Consider the following 19,891-nt stretch of genomic DNA (forward strand, 5'->3'; position numbering starts at 1 on the left):
CCCTCACTCTAACTGGTCACAGCAGATAGCTCCTCCCTGAGCCGGGCTCTGCCAAAGGTTTCTTTCTAGTAAAAGGGAGTTTTTCCTTCCAACTGTCACAAGTGCTCATAGAGGGTTGTTTGAGTTTTGGATTTTCTCTCTAATATTGTAGATATTGTAATATTGTTACCTTAAAGATCTTATTTATCTTGAAAATCTCATTCACATAATTTTACCGTACCTGAGTTTATTTTATTATTGCCTTTAAGGTTTTCTTTTTTTAAAAAATTATGATTTTATATTGGCATGTGAATACCGTCAAGAATGCTGAAGTTGGACTCACGAGCAGGACTCACGAGCAGGACTCCAACACTGCAGTCAAACAGGAGTTTATTTACACACCAGTGAAATAATGTACATATATACAGTGATGGGAAAAAGGGTTCCAGGGTTCCAAGGAGGGGTCCAGACAGGAGGTGGGGAGGGGGACACACTCAAACTCTTCTCACTCCAACACTGCAACCACACTCACTCACACTTATTCGGGTCGGGTCCAGAGAACACAGGCGCTGGTCCAGGGAAGTACAGGTGGGTCAACGCTCCAGCGAGGAACAGTACTCCACCAAGCCGTAAATCCCATAGGGCCTCATCAACAGCTGCAGGTGAGTGCGTGGGCGGAGGTCAGCAACCACAGGAACACAGACGCCACCCTGGTGATAGTGGAAGGAATAGCACTCCAGGGTGCTGACAGTAACAACAAAAGAGTTTACTTTTTGGTTTTTGACTGAGGTTGGATGCAGTTAAATGATTAAAAACATTGTAATGTCAAAAATGAAATCAATGAGCAGCTCATTTGGAAAGACCAGTGTTTTTCTCCTTTAATATTTATATTAAATATTTATACCATTGTTATATCATCAAAACAGTAGAGGGAGACAGAGAAACAACAAGCTTCAAAATTTATATAGAGGCTGTTCAGTGGGCTTCATTGTGTTTGACTGTTAGTACAAAAAAGCCTTACACAGGTTCATAAAGTGTTACATCTGTAAATTTTACATAGAGAAAAAATAGTTAAATATTGTTGACATTGACTATCCACTGTTGCCCGTCTCTCTCCTTCTCACCTTCTTCGCTCAAGCTTTGTGCCATCAGCAAAAGGTAAATGTAACAGTTAAACAGAATTTACAACCCAATAAAAGGCTGTCACGATACAATGTGAGGTCCCAAGATGCAGACCAGAGGCAGGTGAAAGTTTAACTAAGGGCTAGCCCTTTATTGGACCGATATAAAAACCACATAAGAGATAAACACATAAAAACTAAACCAAAAAACAAATGCAAACTACCAAACTCATTAGAAAGTTGATACACTATTGGAGACCACCAGGAACCAGAATAACACCAGGGAACTGAACAGTACGCTCTGACAAAGGACAAGGGCAGACTTGTCCTTGTCCTTTGTCCTTGACTAAGACATGCAGATTTGACACAGTGATAGAAGATACACATGGAGACAGAACACAGATCTGACTGAGAAAACACAGAGACCACAAAAAATAACAAGTAAATATGAAGCAAGGAAGAAGAACAATAATAGCGATTACAAAGGATATATATTTCGACAACACTGAAATGTGTCGTTAAATTATGTAAAAATTGTCTAAACTCAACTACGACTCAGTTGTCTTCTTTCAGAGGAAAGCGCTGAGGTGAAGGAGAAAGCGAAAGGATTGAAAGTGGTTGCTGACCTCTCGATACTGTAGCGAACAGCACTGCTCATGAGTTCTCCCCAATTTAAGCCAGCATCATTTATAGGTGAAAAAAACTGAAAGCATTGAGAGCACACAGCACTGACCTACTTTCACTGGTAAGCAGTTAAACTCTTATAAACGTTTTAAAATGGGTTTTTTTTCTACTTTAAATTTCCTTGTTTGTTATATTTTGAGCATAACAAGCCATATAATTAGATAATTTCCTTAGGGATTAATAAAGTATTCTGATTCTGATGAATAATAAAAGTTTGATATAATATACAGGGTGGGCCATTTATATGGATACACTGTAATAAAATGGGAATGGTTGGTGATATTAAAGTCCTGTTTGTGGCACATTAGTATATGTGAGGGGGCAAACTCCTCAAGATGGGTGGTGACCATGGTGGCCATTTAGAAGTCGGCCATCTTGGATACAACTTTTGTTTTTTCAATGGGAAGAGGGCCATGTGACACATCAAACTTATTGGTAATGTCACAAGAAAAACAATGGTGTGCTTGGTTTCAACGTAACTTTATTCTTTCATGAGTTATTTACAAGTTTCTGACCACTTATAAAATGTGTTCAATGTGCTGCCCATTGTGTTGGATTGTCAATGCAACCCTTTTCTCCCACTCTTCACACACTGATAGCAACACCACAGGAGAAATGCCAGCACAGGCATCCAGTATCCGTAGTTTCAGGTGCTGCACATCTCGTATCTTCACAGACAATTGCCTTCAGATGACCCCAAAGATAAAAGTCTAAGGGGGTCAGATCGGGAGACCTTGGGGGCCATTCAACTGGCCCATGACGACCAATCCACTTTCCAGGAAACTGTTCATCTAGGAATGCTCGGACCTGGCACCCATAATGTGGTGGTGCACCATCTTGCTGGAAAAACTCAGGGAACGTGCCAGCTTCAGTGCATAAAGAGGGAAACACATCATCATGTAGCAATTTCAAATATCCAGTGGCCTTGAGGTTTCCATTGATGAAGAATGGACCCACTATCATTGTACCCCATATACCACACCAAACCATCACTTTTGTTGTTCCAACAGTCTTGGAGGGATCCATCCAATGTGGGTTAGTGTCAGACCAATAGCGGTGGTTTTGTTGGTTAACTTTACCATTCACATAAAAGTTTGCCTCATCACTGAACAAAATCTTCTGCGTGAACTGACGGTCCTGTTCCAATTTTTGTTTTGCCCATTCTGCAAATTCTGTGCGCCGATCTGGGTCATCCTCATTGAGATGCTGCAGTAGCTGGGGTTTGTAAGGGTGCTGTTACGGTCTCTGACCTCTAGTGGCTCTCCCTCTGTGAGAGTTTTTTTCTCCTTTTCCTGTGTTACAGGTCTGCCTCATGAGCCACAGCTGAGGTTTGCCATCCTAAACTGCCATGCCCCTGCCACTTCCCCCATTTTGCCAGAGCTGTGAGCTATAGTGTTTTGGGCAGCAGGCCTGTGTGTGTGTGTGTGTGTGTGTGTGTGTGTGTGTGTGTGTGTGTGAGAGAGAGAGAGAGAGAGAGAGAGAGCTTAAACTCGGTGAAACTTTGGTTTTCTTTCTTTTATTGTAAGCAAAGGTGTGCCCTTACTGTGTTAATTAGTTCATCGTTGTGGAAGCAGGTAGGGGTTCTCTGCCATTTTTGTTTCAATCGTTTTCTCCTGTTTTTGGCTAGACAGGGAGCTCAGCCATTGTATTTTGTTTTGGTTAGAGAGTTCTTGGTTTGATTTTTAGCTAAAGGGGGTGTTTTGTTTGTTGTTTTGGCCTTGGAGACCCTGAAGAAAAGAGCTTCCCTGTGTTCATTTTTACTTTAGTAGTTTTGTGCAGTAAATCATGTTTAATGACATCTATTTTCCAGTAGTTCCTGTTTTCTTTTTCACTTTGTGTTACCCCCCACCCCAGTCAACACTTCGTTTTTAAGTGGGGCGTAACAGGTGCCATGTGTGAGTAGCTAATATCTGCCGAAGGGATGTTCAACTAATGCCACTCTCCAGTGACATGCGGCGAGTGCTATGCTGTGGGCTCTTGCTGAATGAAGCTAGGACAGCCACTGATGTTTCTTCATTAGTGACAGTTTTCTTGCGTCCACATTTTGGCAAATCCAACACTGAACCAGTTTCACGAAACTTAGCAAGCAGTTACTAACTGTAGCATGGGAGATGGGTGGTCTCGTATGGTGTCTTGCATTGAAATCTGCTGCAATGACCCGGTTACTGCATTCACCAGATATCAACACAATTTTGATCCGCTCCTCACGTGTTAACCTCTTCGACATGTCAATGGCTGTGAACAAAGAGAAACTTGTAAATAACTCATGAAAGAATAAAGTTACGCTGAAACCAAGCACACCATTGTTTTTCTTGTGACATTACCAATAACTTTGATGTGTCACATGACCCTCTTCCTATTGAAAAACAAAAGTTGTATCCAAGATGGCCGACTTCTAAATGGCCACCATGGTCACCACCCATCTTGAGGAGTTTGCCCCCTCACATATAGGGCTTTGGAGTTGACGTCACGCCGCAGTGCATTGTGGGATCGCAGCGCCATGTCAGAAGGGAACAAATCAAAACAAACACACTGTGTTGGAAGCGTTACTGCCAAAACCATGCTTAAAATCAGGGCAAAAGACAAAGGGCTGTATCACGACTGATTGTGCCCAGACGCCAAGAGACGGTACTTGGAAAAAATAGCGTGCATCGGTAATGTGGACCCGTATGAAAAAAGGCAGTGGAGTGGAAACCCAGACAGCCTACCGCCGTTGTCCTATCCCGATATCTTCGCGTACCTTGTCTGTGGAGTCAGCGCATAGGGGAAATCATTTTCGTAATTATAAATTCCTGGAGGCGCACATCTGATTCACCAACGGTTGGGTACAAGAGTTGGCCATTTTTAAGCCTCCACGTTGTGAATACGTTGACCATATGACCAAGATACAGCCAGAGGTTGCACATAACATTGACTTCTCCTCAGCAGCTGCCCCAAAATTTGCTCTAGATGAACGATTCACGATTGAAGCCAGCTGTGCGTTGCCATGTAAATAGTTTGCATTTCATGTGTATGTACTTGCTAAGTACATGTGAACAGATCTTGAATAAAAAAAAAAATAAACATACTTTTCTTTCCTGTTTTATTGAAACCACTTTACAGAAAGTACAATTATTTACAATGAACTGTACATGCAACACAGCAGTTTTATGAATATTCAACAAGAGCAAGTTTCATTTGGCCCTGGTTTGACAACCACACTGGGGCACATATTCACCAAAACACAGCACACCTTAACAATCTTATCAAGCAGTGTTGTGTCTTCACCCTCACATGATATGAGTAATCGGATTGGCATTGTAGTGTGTAGCATTTTGAACTTATTACGCAAACTACCTATTACTCGCGCAACATGAATTCTCAGGTGGGCAATTGCTCTCGTTTGGGGATGGCAGAGAACTCGATATCCGCTCGTCAGACCGCTGCAATCCAAGCCTAACGTCCTCGGATACATGAGATCCCTCCCGTTGCCTCCAGGAGGGGAAACGATGAAAAGAGAGCCCATTTTCCAGCTTCTTGCCTTCCATATCGTATGATCTACCGTTGCAACCGACAACACAGCACGTACGAACCATAGCTGACGCTTGCGTGTGCTTTGCTTGGCCTACTGGCCCTATACTAATGTGCCACAAACAGGACTTTAATATCACCAACCATTCCCATGTTATTACGGTGTATCCATATAAACGGCCCACCCTGTATATTTCGTGCATAAGTTCACAGAAGAGGATGGATGGATGGAAAATCTGAAGAGTCGTTTGGGAGCCAAAAGAGCCGGTTCTTCTTAGTTAGCAATCCATAAGAACCAACTCTTAAAAGATGAATTCCCATCATTAGTTAGAATCGTGATGAACCAAGTCCACCACCAGGGGGCGCGTTTATGTTGGTAAAGACGTGAGGTTCATGCGCACAGGCTCTGTACAATCTGGTCACAAAAAATGTACTTGATAGATACACATTCAGTTCATATCTTGCCTATTTCCCTTAATAATGAATAAACTTTTGTTTTTGTATATTTGCTTTGGATTTTACTGACAGCTATACAAGTTAAGAATCATATTTTTGAGTGTTTGCTGGACTTTTTGCAGAGACTGTACCTGGGGTCTTGCCTGGTGTGGTAGATCCCAGCCTCTATCGATCTTCTGCTTAGAACTCATTCCTGTGCTGCCATGATTAATGGCCCTGTGCTTTCTTTCAGTCCAGCTTTATATAAATATCATGCAAGCCTTTTAAATTTTACATCTATGACAGGACAGCAATGTGTGTGGTATGTACAAGTGAAACAAAAAGTGAAAGACTGACAGCAGGCAGACAGAACCCGGCCTGCAACAATGGCTGGCGTACACTCCTATCCTCTGCTGGTTGAGCTCGAAGAAACCAACATTCCCAGATTAAAGATTAAGTTAGTGAAATACTTTCAAAGTAAGAAATCTAACGGTGGTGGCGAGTGTGAGGTGGAGTATGAAAATGGCAGCAGGACAGCGATTGTGTGGTTCCAGAGAGAGGAGGGTAAGTTTGTCACAATAAATGTTTGTTTTATTTAGTCAGCTAAAAGATAATATATTAATAGTTGAGTTATGTAGTGACATATGTTTCTGCTGTGTCACAGATCAGAGAAATGTTCTGGCCAAAGAGTCGCATCAGATCAGTTTGGAAAAGGGTGTTTTGAAGCTGACAGTCCGCTTACCCACTGAAGAGAAATCATCACAGGTACGAAAAGTTTGTCATGAATCATTTATCAACAGCTGTTCTGCTCTGTGTACCTTAAAGCTGTTCTTATATTCTGGTGTTGGACAATATTGACAGAAAAATGTCAATATAATCCAAATCTTATTTATTTTTTTTACACAGGAAACTCCATCTGACAAATTTAGAACAAAATGTAAGTACCAAATAAAAACAGTATATACAAAGAAAACTAAAACATTGCCATACATATTATGTATGTAATTAAGGTATTTCTGGAATCTAAAAATATAAATTATATAAATAATTTTATCCATTATTTAGTTTTCTTTTGTAATTTTGTAAAATTGACTTCTAAATAATATTGTCTTTGCTTGCATGTCTTTGCCAAAAAGTTTGTTGTTTAAAATATTCACCTTGTGAATATCTGGATCTGGCTAAATGAAGCACTATCCTGTTGTCATTTTGGGAAGGACCTCTCAGACTGAATGATGATCAAACAGCACATACAGTCTTTATTTGTCTTTATTCCACCCAATGTGTTGCACGATGTTGCTGTTGTAAGTGGCAGCTGATGAATGCTGTAGGCCTGGGCGGACAGGAAAAGGAGTGGAGGGAGGACTTCCCTGCATGCCTGCATGTTTGTCAAACTAATTTTAATTTTTTGTTCTCAACACATCAAAATATTGTCTTCACACAAATGCAATGACAAGATCTGAGAGACAAACATTCTCAGCCTTGTTAGAGGATTAAAACAGGATAATCCACTCAGAAAATTAAACTTTAGTTTCATAAGTTACCAGTAAATCTACAATGTGGGTCGGCCCTAGGCCATTAAACACTTTAACAGTTAAAACAAGTTCTACGTCTAACAGGTGGCAATTATAATGACGCAAGGATGAGAGTATGTGGCTTTGTCTCTTTAAATGAAAGTGTGGCAGCAGAGCTTTGAATGAGCTGGAGGTGGAACATTCACTTTGGATGAGACCTAATAGGAGGCAATATAATAATCCCAGCTTGTTGAGATAAAGGCTTGGATGATTTTTTTAAAGGTAAAGTTGAGATAAAAATCGGGGTCAGAAAGCCTGATATTACAAGTGGTATAGTCTAGAGGACTCAAATGGAAGCCTCACTGGCAAATAGAATGAAAAGAAATCAATGTTTTTGTTAGTCTGAATGTGAAGCCCAAAAGTCCACAAGGATGAATAAATGAATGACACTGCTTGGCACACATAAGAGAGGAAGTGTTAGAGACAACCACGAAACAAGCCATTGAGACTCTGGCAACGTTAAGTATTTGTTCAAAGCAAGTTTATTCTGACTGTGGATCGAGTCTTTCTTTCTTTGCTTTATAAATCTAAATATGTAAATCCATATCAAACATAACATAGTGATAGATCTGAATTCATAACTGATAGTATTTTTGTGTTTTATCATCTAAGAAGTATCTGTTCATTCACTTGATCTACATGTCTCATTAACAGCGGCTGTTGCTGTGACTGATAAACTGTTAAGCACTGCTGACAGCAACCCAACAGCCACAGTTCCAACAGAAGAAACAGGCAGAGATGATGATACAGCAGATGGAGAGCCATGTTCCAACTCGGCTGTTTTAGGGAATATTTCTGATTGTACCAACCAGCAGTTTTTGCAGATCCTGGTGGAAAACATTGTCAAGTCTCATGACTTCACTTTGGAAGTCCTTCCTGACATCTCCTCTGCTGTGGTGACTTTCCAGAGTAGAAAAGGTACCCATTTAAAAATTAAGTCCATATTCATAGGATAATATAACATTTTATTATCTGGTCACAGTTCACATTATATATTATAGAATTACCTGAAATTATATAATATAGCATAACTTGTTCATTGCATAAAAGTAAGGCTGCATATTTATAATTTTCTAAACTAAATGGGGGCACCATGAAGCAGCAAAGTGTCAACATTACCCTGATTACTGATAATACTTTAAAGTACTCTAATGTAATGTAATGTAATGTATATATCAGAATCTTACCTTGCTGATCCTAAATACACTGGTGTACCTGTGATTAAATCAACATTAAAGGGATCCCATGGAGTTTGTAACAAAATGAATTTTAATCACTATTTCACAGAAATCGCTGACTTTTTGACAAGATCCCACCAAAATATGATGTTCATAGAGAAGGGACTTTCGGCCAGAATTCTCGAAGTCACAAAGCAAGTTCTAGTTGATGGTATTCAAAACTATAGTGAAGAAGACCTTCAGCATTATTTTGAAATTGAAAGTGGGGATGTGGAAAGTGTCATATTTAATAAAACTGAACAGTCTGCCATCATCACATTTAAAGACCATCGAGGTAATTCATTTACACTACATTTTAGATATTGCTGTAACTGTACAATACATGTTAATAATGCACACTCATGTTTTGTTGTATTTTTTAAACCAGCTGTTAAAAATATATTGAAGAAGCATTCCATCAAGGGTGAAGACATCAGAGTTTATCCTTTTTATAAATCTTTAGGAAGGGCCCTCTGTGGCAAAGACAAGCCTTCACTAAAACTTTCTGCTGCCATCGCTGAGCCCATCAACTCCTTTGCACAAACTGTGCCAAATTTCAAATGTCTGAAATTTCACCCACATTCAGAGGCATGGGAAGAGTCTGAGAAAAACATCAGACAGGCATTAATGAATGAAAATGTGATCGTGGTACCTGATAAGGACAGTGGTATTTTATCAGGGACTGTTGTTAGTGAAACTGACAGACTGAAGAAAGAAGAGATTAATGCAGCAAGCAAAGTTATATTGGATGCAGTACTTGCATTAAAACGACAGAATCTGGAATTAGATAAAAATGTGCTTGAACTGTTGAAGGATGAGCAACAAGAGGAGCTTACAGATGGTCTCCTCACATCTCATCAAATAAACGCAGCATTTGAAATCAGTGGAAACAGGGTGCAGCTCCTTGCTGTGTCTGACAGAGATCTGTCTCATGCTCAGGACCATCTAGGACAGCTGTTAACATCTCAGTACATTAATGTTGAAGACAGTAACGTCCTGAAGAAGCCAGAGTGGCAGCAGCTGGTCAGTCACTTAGAGCAGGCTAACAGTAAGCCATGCAGAACTCGAATCAACACAACTGCTCAACAAGTCGTGGTGTCAGGCTACAAGGATAGTGTCATAAAAGTTCAGCAACAGCTTGGTGACTTTTTAACACAGAACGCTCACATCGAAGAAACTGTTGTGGTCAAAGCTAATGCTGTCGTTGAATACTTGAAACATTTCAACACATCTTGGATGGAGAAAGTGAAAGACAAGGTGAGAGTGTCCTACAGAAATGAGGCCATCTGTCTGAGTGGATCCAGAGTGAATGTGACACATTGCAAGACTGTGGTTGAAAGTGTCGTCTCTGCTGTAGTCTTTGACAGTCTGAGTGTTTACAAGTCTGGAGTGAAGAAGCTCTTCCAGGAAAATGAAGCTATGTATGTTTCCTCAATCAAAAATATAACTGGTTGTCTGGTCCAACTGGTTGATAAGAATGGTGACTTTAGACAAATACCAAAACCTTTATATAAAATTAAAACACCTAAAGGAGTGGAAATAGCTGTTTGCAAGGCAGATATGTGCAGTTACCCAATGCAGGCAATTGTCAATCCATCCAATCAAGACTTGAAACACAGTACTGGTCTTGCAGCAGCACTTGTGCAGGCTGCTGGCCCTCAGTTACAAGATGAATGTGACAAAATAAAATCAATAATGGGTCAACTCAAGCCAGGAGACTGTGTCATAACTGATGCAAGAGGGCAGCTTTGTTGTCAAAAAGTCATCCATGCTGTGGGACCCAAGTATGAAAAAGACAAACTTGAGCAAGCTTCAGCTCAGTTGAGCAAAGCTGTTAAAGGAAGCTTAGAACTCGCTGAAATCCACGGATGCATCTCAGTAGCTCTTCCATCTATTGGCAGAGGCCTGGGCTGCTTTTCCCACAAGCAGTGTGAACTCACCATTGTTAAAGCAGTGAAGGAGTATTGTGATGAGAAGTGTGATGACATTACCTTGCAGAAGATCCATTTCGTGAACAATGATGACACTGCTGTTCAGGATATGGTGGCTGCTGTCAAACAGGAGTTTGGAAACCACGGTGTCACTCATTCTCAACAAGGTCCTACCATAGCTCACAAGCCACCAGTTTTTCAGCCTACTGGATCTGACATGTACTTGTATCATGTGGAGACCAACGAAGGCCTGGACATTGTTCTTAAAAAGGGAAACATAGAGTTTTCCATGGTAATTTGGATTTTTATTATACTTAATTCAAAGCACGTAGTTACTTTAAGACAGAATTTTTGTTACCACAAGGTGCCAGACTACGAGGGTGTGTATGTAGCATTAACTACTCACCCTACCCTCTAGCAATAAATTATCTTTATTAGTGAAGAGTTTGACGGTTTCTTCTTTTATTATCATTTTTTGTTTTCTTGTTTTTTATAGTTATTTGCACTGCTGAACACACGACTGATAACTGTTTCCTACATTTTTAGACGGAGGTGATTGTGAATACTGTGCCTCCAGACCTTAATCTGGACAGAGGAACGGTTTCAAAAGCCATCTTGCGTGCAGCTGGACCCAAACTTCAGCAGTTAATAAATGCACAGGGCGCTACTGGAAATCTTGGTGAGATCATTGTTACTGAGGGCTGCCAGCTATATAGCAAAAAAGTCTTTCATGCAATTGCGCCTCACTGGGATAAGGATCATGGCACAGGAGAAAAGGTAATGTGTTACATTATGTGTAAAGTACTTTTTAAGTTACTTCTACAATCCAAAAATGATAAAAATGCGTATTATTAAAACTCCCTTACAGATTTTGAGAGGAATATTTAAGGATTGTTTGGACATGGCAGAGGATAATAATCTAACCTCCATATCCTTGCCAGCCATTGGTACTGGAAACCTGGGTTTTCCTATACCCCTCGTAGCCTCTTTGATGTTGGATAGCATCCTAGAGTTTAGCAAAAAGAAACACCCCAAACACCTGAATAAGGTTGTGATGGTAATTTACCCAGGAGATACACAAAATATCAAGGTAAACAAAAAGCTTGCACCTTAATTAACCTCATAGCAAATCAAGCTGCCTTGCAGATATCTTAAGTAATATTGTCTTTTATTTTCCGTGTCTGTACGCCAACAACCACACACACACACACACACACACACACACACACACACAGAGATATAGTTTATAGCTGGTTTTCATCTTTGCTCTCTGCTTTATGTTCTAAGAGAAACATCATTAGTTCTGTGTAATGTGTGTAATCATTACTTTTTTGAGTAACAATCCCATAATCAACCACAGCAAAGAGGGGAAATACCTCCAACATTACCACAAACATTTGACCACATAGCATGCAATTAATTTGCACAAATGTAATTTTGGCGGGGCGTGGTCTGCAGTGCAGCTGCAGGGGAGATGGGCTCACCTGCACGACATCTGCAATCACGCCTCGCTGGCATAAAAGTCTGTGTGGACTGCGGTATGGTTTGTTGTTGGTATGTGTCAGGCAGCTCACAGCAGCGCCACCGCAGACCACACCCCCCCACAGTAATGTCTATGACATGCTGTTTAGTCATGTTGGTGACTCTCAAAGTGGAGCCAACGAGACTCAATAAGAAACTTAATAAGAAATCAAATTGATAAGTGATTTCAATAATGGAATCAAAATCACTAAATTCTTATGAATTCCCATCCCTACATCTGACTACATTTCTCCGGCCCCAATGACATTCCAATGTCCTTGTTGTAGATCCTCGCGATGTGGATCAGTGAATCGATACCCATCTTCTGATGGCTGTTTTCACAGGATAATGAGCCACATCATAAAGCTAAAAGGAACTCAAAGTGGTTTCTTGGAGATGACAGTTAATTGACAGTACTCAATCTTAATCCAGTAGAGTAATGTTGTGATGTGGTGAAAAGGGTCACATCATGGATGTGTTGCAGACAAATCTGCAGCAAAAAAAATGAACATAGCTACTGCATTCAGAAAGTAAAGTAAATGCTGAAATGCATGAAACAGCATGGAAGTCTTCTTCTGGTAACAAAAAAAGTCCATTTTTAAAGACATTTGTGGTAAAACAGCTCTTTAATTCCGATCAAGGACTCTCAACCCTTCAAATTTGTTAAAAACAACAATAAAGACTGTTACTCCCCTCGAGTCTTAATAAAGCTCAACTTGTTCTTTGCGTTTTAACTGACATTTATTTCGGACAGGAGGATTCTTCCACATGTCTTAACATGCAATGATGTCCAACCACAGCCGATACAATGCCGTCAGAACTAAAAAGAAATACAAACTTAAATGAATATTCTTAATAAAGTCCTTAAGCATTATATATAACGAAACATTCCAACAAAAGGATCAATAAAATACACATTACACCTCACACTGCGGTAACTGCACTTGAATATCACGCAACACTCGCGTACTTACATACAACGATAATAAACAAAATAAAACATTTAGCTCATCGGCCTCACTCAAAGGGAATAAAACTTTCATCTTTACATCGTGGGGAGGTCCAAAAAGGCACGCTTTTATAACTTTCTGTAGACGTGCAAACCTCGTGGCTCGTCTCTTAATTAGCTTGCTGAGTGTGACAGCCAAAAAAATGCCCTCTTAGCAACAACAGACGGAACTATAGAAAAGGTTCCTATCTAATTGCACAATTACCACAAATAACACATTTAAACATATAAGTCTAATCAACAAACATGAATTACTATTTATTTCTTATTTCAACTACTTATTGTTTCAACCTTAAATATATAATAAAATGAACTTAAATGCGAGAGTTGCCTATGACGGCAGCTACAAAGACTATTAACATGATTGTCAATATGCCTAACTCTGCAGCAGAACCAAAGTCTCTGGAGACTGACTCACTTGTTTAGTTAGCCTCGATGACCTTTCAGAAAATTGAACTGCCTTTTTTCTGCTGTTTGTGATTATTTTAATAGAACAACTCTGATTCTTTTTACAGGCTTTCAGTGAAGAGCTTAAGAAGTTTGGTAATGCCTCAGGTGGTTCAAGTTCTACACAAAATCAAGGCATGGAGTACCCCATCGTGTACAAAATTACAATTTAATGACAATGAATCAATTTAATCTGTACTTTAATCTTTAGTTTATTTAAACACATGTAAAAAAAAATTGTTCAATAAGCTTGAAAAAACAAAAAATACTTTATATGTTAAGCAAATACTTGAAAAATATATTTCATTGTACCAATATATAATAAATTAAGCTTGAAGAGAAAACTGTATTATGATGGGTTTAGCTGTTAATTTTCTTTTTGTGCTCAGGAGGCCATTTCTCTAAGATCATCTCAACCTCAGACATGCATGAGACCAAAATGGGAAATGTGACTATACAGGTAGTAACAGGAGACATAACCACAGAGACCACTGACATTATTGTCAGCTCCTCCAATGAAAACTTTACTCTAAAGTCAGGTAAATCATAAAAAAGGCAAAAAATCAAGTTTTAAAAAATATTTAATGTTCCATGTCATTCTGTCCCCATTACTCTACAGTAACAACCAACGGAACAATTACCAACAACCTTTCTTTTTATATATTACAACAACCTACATTGATCATCATTTTTTTATATAGTTTTATGTGTTTTTGTCATCTCCAGGAGTTTCTAAAGCTATTTTAGAGGCAGCTGGTAAGGTTGTTGAACTGGAATGCCACAATCTGGGTAAGAAATAACAGCGTTATGATTTTATGTAACTCAGAGCTGACACCATCTACATTCTGACACTTTTGTTTCCTCAACACTACAATGGAAGCTGATCTAGTCCTAAAACCAGTCACAGGCCAAACTTTTCAAGAAAGGAAATTTGGCGTGAATAAACATGCTCGCAATCTTTAAGGTTCAAAGGCACTCAAAAACACTATCTCCCCATTTAGGTGCCAAGTCCAACCCCGGCATGATAATGACACAGCCAGGTAACCTTAAGTGTAAGAAGATTCTCCACCTGGTTGGACAGACAGACCCAGTAAAAATCAACAAGCTTGTGAAAGATGCACTCCAGATGTGTGTGAAAACTTCCTATACCTCTGTATCATTTCCTGCCATCGGCACAGGTGAGATTTATTTATTCTCTTTTTATTTGTTGTCAGTTGTTTTCCCACCTGCCAAATTCTTGTTATCCTGTGAGATACATATTGTCTTTGTCTCTCATTGTTCATTGTTGCATAGCACTTTTTGTATAGTTGGTTAGCCCTTGTGTTTCTTCATTCCTCATTTTTGATAGTTGTTCTTTTGTTTCCTACTGCATTATGGACTTGCTGCCACAAATAAAATAAAGTCCAGTTTCAGTTAAGTTAATCCTCTCCGATTTGGGTCCACTCCATACTCCACCCCATGACAGATTCACATTAGCTTAGTCCTAAGGCAAGGGGACCATTACTATCCTTTCTTTCAAGGAATAGACAAAGTTCAATCAGATGATGTGGTTTATGACAAAAAAAAGTATTACTAGCATGTGCTGCAGAAATATGTGCAGAATTTGGGGGTGGCTGTGGCTCAGGTGGTAGAGCAGGTCACCTAGAGTGAAGGAAGGTTGGTAGTTTGATCCCAGTCTACTCTAGTCTGCATGCCAAGTATCCTCGGGCAAGATACTAACCCCATGTTGCTCTCCGATGCATCCACTGGAGTATGAATGTGTGTGAATGTTAGATAGGAAGCAATTAGAAACAGCGTAGAAGAAAGTGCTTGTGCAAATGGGTGTGAATGGGTGAATGTACAAGTTGTGTAAAGCACTTTGAGTGCTCAGAGTAGAAAAGTGCTATATAAGAACAAGACCATTTACCAATTTACAATGAAGCAACAAATTCCAGGTTTCAATTTTCTGCAGCATGCTCAAATTCACAAAATAAAAATCTCACCTTATCCTGGATACCCAAGATTACTTATATTAAAAGGCAAAATAGTCTTTTGCAATTCTTTATAAAGTTAAACAGTTCATGAATCAAACATCATTATATGTTTTGTATTGTTCCATCCAAATCAGAAATGTACACATAATGTATAAAGCCGCAAACAAATCTTTGCCACACAATATTAAGAACTTGTTTCAAAAAAGACCAAACCAAGACCGAATCCTTATGTGCAGCAAGCACGAACTAATGTAAAATATCACAGCGTTACAGTCATAGGAGTTTGTGCATTGATACATACCCTCACACATCTGTTCAAAAACAATAAATTGCATTAATACAGGAAAATTTCCACTCAGTGGCTGAGTTGTGGAAATGTCTTGATCAAGCTAAAAGTAACCCAAGCTGAAAGTAAGGTTCCTCTTTTCTGTGTGAAAAAGAAATGTTCTAGAAACCTTGATGACCAAAGAAGAGAGGACACATATTTAAATTTTGACCTTAACAAATGAGTAGTGGAGTGACTTGGACCATGACAGCCTTCTTAAATTTCTAATAGTAACAATCATATTTTCAAGGTCAAGGCAATGTACAGGCAAGACTGGTAGCAGATGCAATGTTGGATGCAGTGACTGATGTGATGAGCCAAAACATTTCCAACTCCCTCACCACAATACGCATAGTTATTTTCCAGAAACCTATGCTTAAAGACTTCCACAGCAGTATGCAACAGAGGGAAGCTGCTGATCCTGATTCTAAGGACTTAGGAGGGTGGAACTGGGGATGGACCAAAATCAAATGTAAATACACAGAATAAAGTACTTTTTGGTTAAACATTCCTATATTTCTAATTAGTGTTGAACGTTAAGTTCTAATGTTGTTTTTGTTTGTTTTGTTCTTTCAGCACTCTTTACTGGTGGAAGTACTGAAAACCCCAAGACAGAGAAAGACGTTGTTGAGAGTCTGAAAGTGGAGGCTACTTGCTTCCACATTTGTGGTGACACACAAGCTAACGTCGACTTGGCCAAGAAACTTTTACATGACAAGATATTCCAAGCACGTCAGACCATCAAAATTGAAGATAACGGTGTCCTTAGATTTTCTGATGAAGACCGCCAGAAAATTACTGACATGCAGAAGACCATGGGCATAAGCATAAAGATAGAAAGCAGTAAACCCAAAGCCACACTCATTATTGAAGGACTGAGCAATGATGTACTTAGAGCTAACTCAGAGCTCAGTAAAATGCTAAGCAAAAATAGAGATGAAAACGTTCCTGAACACTGGCAGCACATGCCAGCCAAAACCACGTGTCAGGCTTTTGCAGTGCAGGCCAAGACATCAGAATATGATGAAATCCTGAAGCTGTTCCAGGCCTCATGCAATCGAACTGTTACAAAGGTGGCATTAACAATTCTTCTTTATCATCTCTTACTCTTAGTCATAACCTTTCCTAGGTTGAACAATTAGATTTACACTTTTAAGTTTATTTTGAAAGTATGTTTCACAGAAATATCTTTAAAAGTAAACACAACAGAAATCACAATCACATCACATTCACAGGATCCAGAACTATATTTAGAATAAGTCTGGGTGTCACCTATACTGAATATAATAATATTCCTGTATTTAAAAAAATATTTCCAGTAATGATATAATTGATATATCTTAAGATCAATTAATTAATCAGTTGTTAAATAAAATAAAATCACTGACATGACAATGTCATCATTTTAAGTTGATGCAGAAAGGGTCAACTTTGGTGCAGAAATTTTTTTAAAAATCTATATTTCAGGCACAGAAATTTTCCTTGCTTTGAATCCTGGAACATAAACTTGTGGCAGAATGCAAAAAAACAAAATGTTTTCTTCTCAGATTGAGCGGATCCAGAACCCTGGATTGTGGAAAAGTCTACAGCTCAAGAAGCGTGACATGGAGGTGAGAAATGGTCATCAGAATAATGAGAGACGTCTTTTCCATGGTACCTGCGACACAACTGTGCCAATTATTAATGACCGCGGCTTCAACAGGAGCTATGCAGGAAAGAATGGTGAGATATTTGTGGGTGGGGGATGTGTCAGTGTGCAAATTGCTGTTTTCAGTTTGATCTTAATGCTACCGAGAGTTACAGAGTTGGCCATAAACACACTTTTTCAAAATCAGCTTTAAAAAACAGAAAGAACGGAATGCACAGAATGTGGAGAAAACTTGCACAAGGAACAATGCTGAAAATAAATATTTTAGAAGAGAGTGAGAGACAATAAAAGGTGGGAATGTGGTTATCAGAATAGGGATTGTACTGGGACTGTGGCTGGTAAAGGGAAAGAGCTGGCTGATATGATGGGCGAGAAGGAAGGTAGATATATATTGTGTGTAGGATACCAGGCGAAAGGGAAGCAAGGCCATTAGCACCGGAGGTGGATTCAAGCTGTGCTACAATGATATAGATAGGAAATGAAACAGAGTAGGGATCATCTTGAAGGGAGAAAATGTAAATAGTGTTGTGGAGGTGAAGAGAGTGTCAGACAGAATCATGAGTTTCAGGCTGGAAATCAAAGGGTTGATGCTAAATGTTGTCAGTGTGTCTTCGGGGGAGAAAGTGGTGATTGGAACAGACTTCAGTGGAGATGTAGGTGAAAGGAACAGAGGTCAAATTTGGAAGAACAGATGGAAGTGGGTTTTGCTGAAAGGATGAAAATGGCTGTAGCCATCAAGTAAAGTCAAATATCAAAAATCTAATATATGGGTCCAGAGTGTTTGGGTTGTGGCTGCCCCTCCGGTGTACTTGCTGTAATTTCTATCTGTGGAACCCGAGGACTGAATCTTCAGATGATGTCTTCTGCTCATCGCAAGACAGAGAGAAAAACACTACCGCATTTTCCGAGCCGCCTTTTTTATACTCTTTTGTCCATTTGCCTCCCTCTCTCTCCTCCTATCTGTTATTCACATATATGCAGCCACACCGTATCAGCCTCTCCATCTTCAACCTTTCACTCACTTTTAACTAAGGCGGTGGTTATTTTGTTGAAAGCACTTCCTTACATCTTCTTCTTTTCCATATTATACTTAACAAAATTTGTTAATAAATACACCACATATGAACTTTCAGTTGTGTGTTCAACAGCACTTAATACCATTTCTCTTATTCAGAATCATGTATAATTGGTTGGCAACATATTTCTATGTCTTTGACGACAAGTAAGTTTGATTTACTATTAGCAAAAGCACACAGAAGTATTTTTTGTATCATTTCAGACATAAAAAACTGTGAGGTTATGGGAGTTTGAGAGCATTTAATGTTTGATTTTCAAACTGCTGCAACTACTAGAAATAACAGAAAGCATGTTAAAGAGTTTTTTCGTTGACTTTCTACTGCTCTTCATTTTCAGCTGCATCATATGGCAATGGCACATACTTTGCTGTCAATGCTAGTTATTCTGCCAATGACACCTACTCCAAGCCCAATCAGAACGGGGAAAAGTTTATGTACGTCTGCCGAGTTCTGACTGGTGACTTCACCCTTGGACAGAAAGGCATGGTTACACCACCAGCAAAAAAACATGGATCCACTGACCTGTACGACAGTGTTGTGGACAACGTTGCCAATCCCACCATGTTTGTTGTCTTCCATGACACCCAGGCTTATCCTGAGTATTTGATTACATTCAAGTGATGCAGCCAGTGAACAGGATTATGAGACATAATCAACTTACATCATAAAAGTGAGCCCATGATGCTACTTTTTAACTCCATGTATTTATTCTTTAACTCTATTAGACTAGCTTTGCATGGTCCACTGTTCAAAGCCATTTGAGCCTTGTATGGGTCGAAATTGTGGTCATAAATATTTTGTACTTGTAAATCAGACTGCGTAGTTTTGTAACATTGTAAACCAAAATATCTGAAAATTTTGAGTTTGTGCATCTATAGATGATAATTTGTGTGTTTGTAAAAAATATTTACATGTTACACATTTTTTTTTGTTAAGGTCTGTTTACAGATACAAAGCAAAAAACTACGTGTAAAACTCTGCACTCGAGTTCCCTGGCTGTGTGTGAGTTTCGACTTGCAACTACGAATTTTGACCTGATTTTTCTTCCTTTCAGCTTATTGGTCAATGTCATGTCAATCACAAACTTAACAATCCAGTCAGAGAACAGGTGGGTTTGGCTGTCAGAGGTGTGCTTTACAGGAATACAGGAAAAATACAGGAAACAATAAAACATAAGATGGTCACTTGAGGAGATAGATGCCCCTGATCTTGAGACACAAAAACTCAAAAGCATGGAGGTCTACACCCAAAGTCCAACTTTATTTTACTGTTTTCGCCTCCTAGGCATTGTAAACCCTACACAGGTTTTTATTTATTTATTTATTTATTTTTTGTCTTCTATTTTAAGTACAGAAGATTTTTATGTGTTTTTATGTGTTGATTAAACATACATTCAAGTTTAAGGTTATCAAAGAAAGACTAAAAAGAAATAAAATCCTATTTT

The 19,891-nt window shown here is 39.1% G+C and overlaps 1 protein-coding gene across 2 annotated transcripts; it reads left to right on the plus strand.

Annotated features, from left to right (window-relative positions):
- The first annotated feature begins 5,986 nt into the window (after nucleotides 1-5,986).
- LOC116333414 (protein mono-ADP-ribosyltransferase PARP14-like) lies at nucleotides 5,987-19,891 on the plus strand. Of its 2 annotated transcripts, XM_039599657.1 has the most exons (17): nucleotides 5,987-6,293; nucleotides 6,394-6,494; nucleotides 6,636-6,666; nucleotides 7,955-8,218; nucleotides 8,588-8,812; nucleotides 8,906-10,740; nucleotides 10,995-11,225; nucleotides 11,317-11,538; nucleotides 13,494-13,560; nucleotides 13,815-13,964; nucleotides 14,152-14,214; nucleotides 14,427-14,603; nucleotides 15,974-16,195; nucleotides 16,300-16,796; nucleotides 17,271-17,445; nucleotides 18,785-19,117; nucleotides 19,384-19,891. In XM_039599657.1, exons 1-16 carry the CDS (start codon nucleotides 6,116-6,118, stop codon nucleotides 19,066-19,068), a joined length of 4,722 nt encoding a protein of 1,573 aa, XP_039455591.1. In that variant the 5' UTR covers nucleotides 5,987-6,115; the 3' UTR covers nucleotides 19,069-19,117; nucleotides 19,384-19,891. The 2 variants fall into 2 exon arrangements, with proteins under 2 accessions (XP_039455591.1, XP_039455590.1); XM_039599656.1 differs by having other exon boundaries at nucleotides 18,785-19,891.

This window comes from Oreochromis aureus, linkage group 16 (assembly GCF_013358895.1).
Source record: "Oreochromis aureus strain Israel breed Guangdong linkage group 16, ZZ_aureus, whole genome shotgun sequence".
In the NCBI taxonomy this organism is placed as follows: Eukaryota; Metazoa; Chordata; class Actinopteri; order Cichliformes; family Cichlidae; genus Oreochromis; species Oreochromis aureus.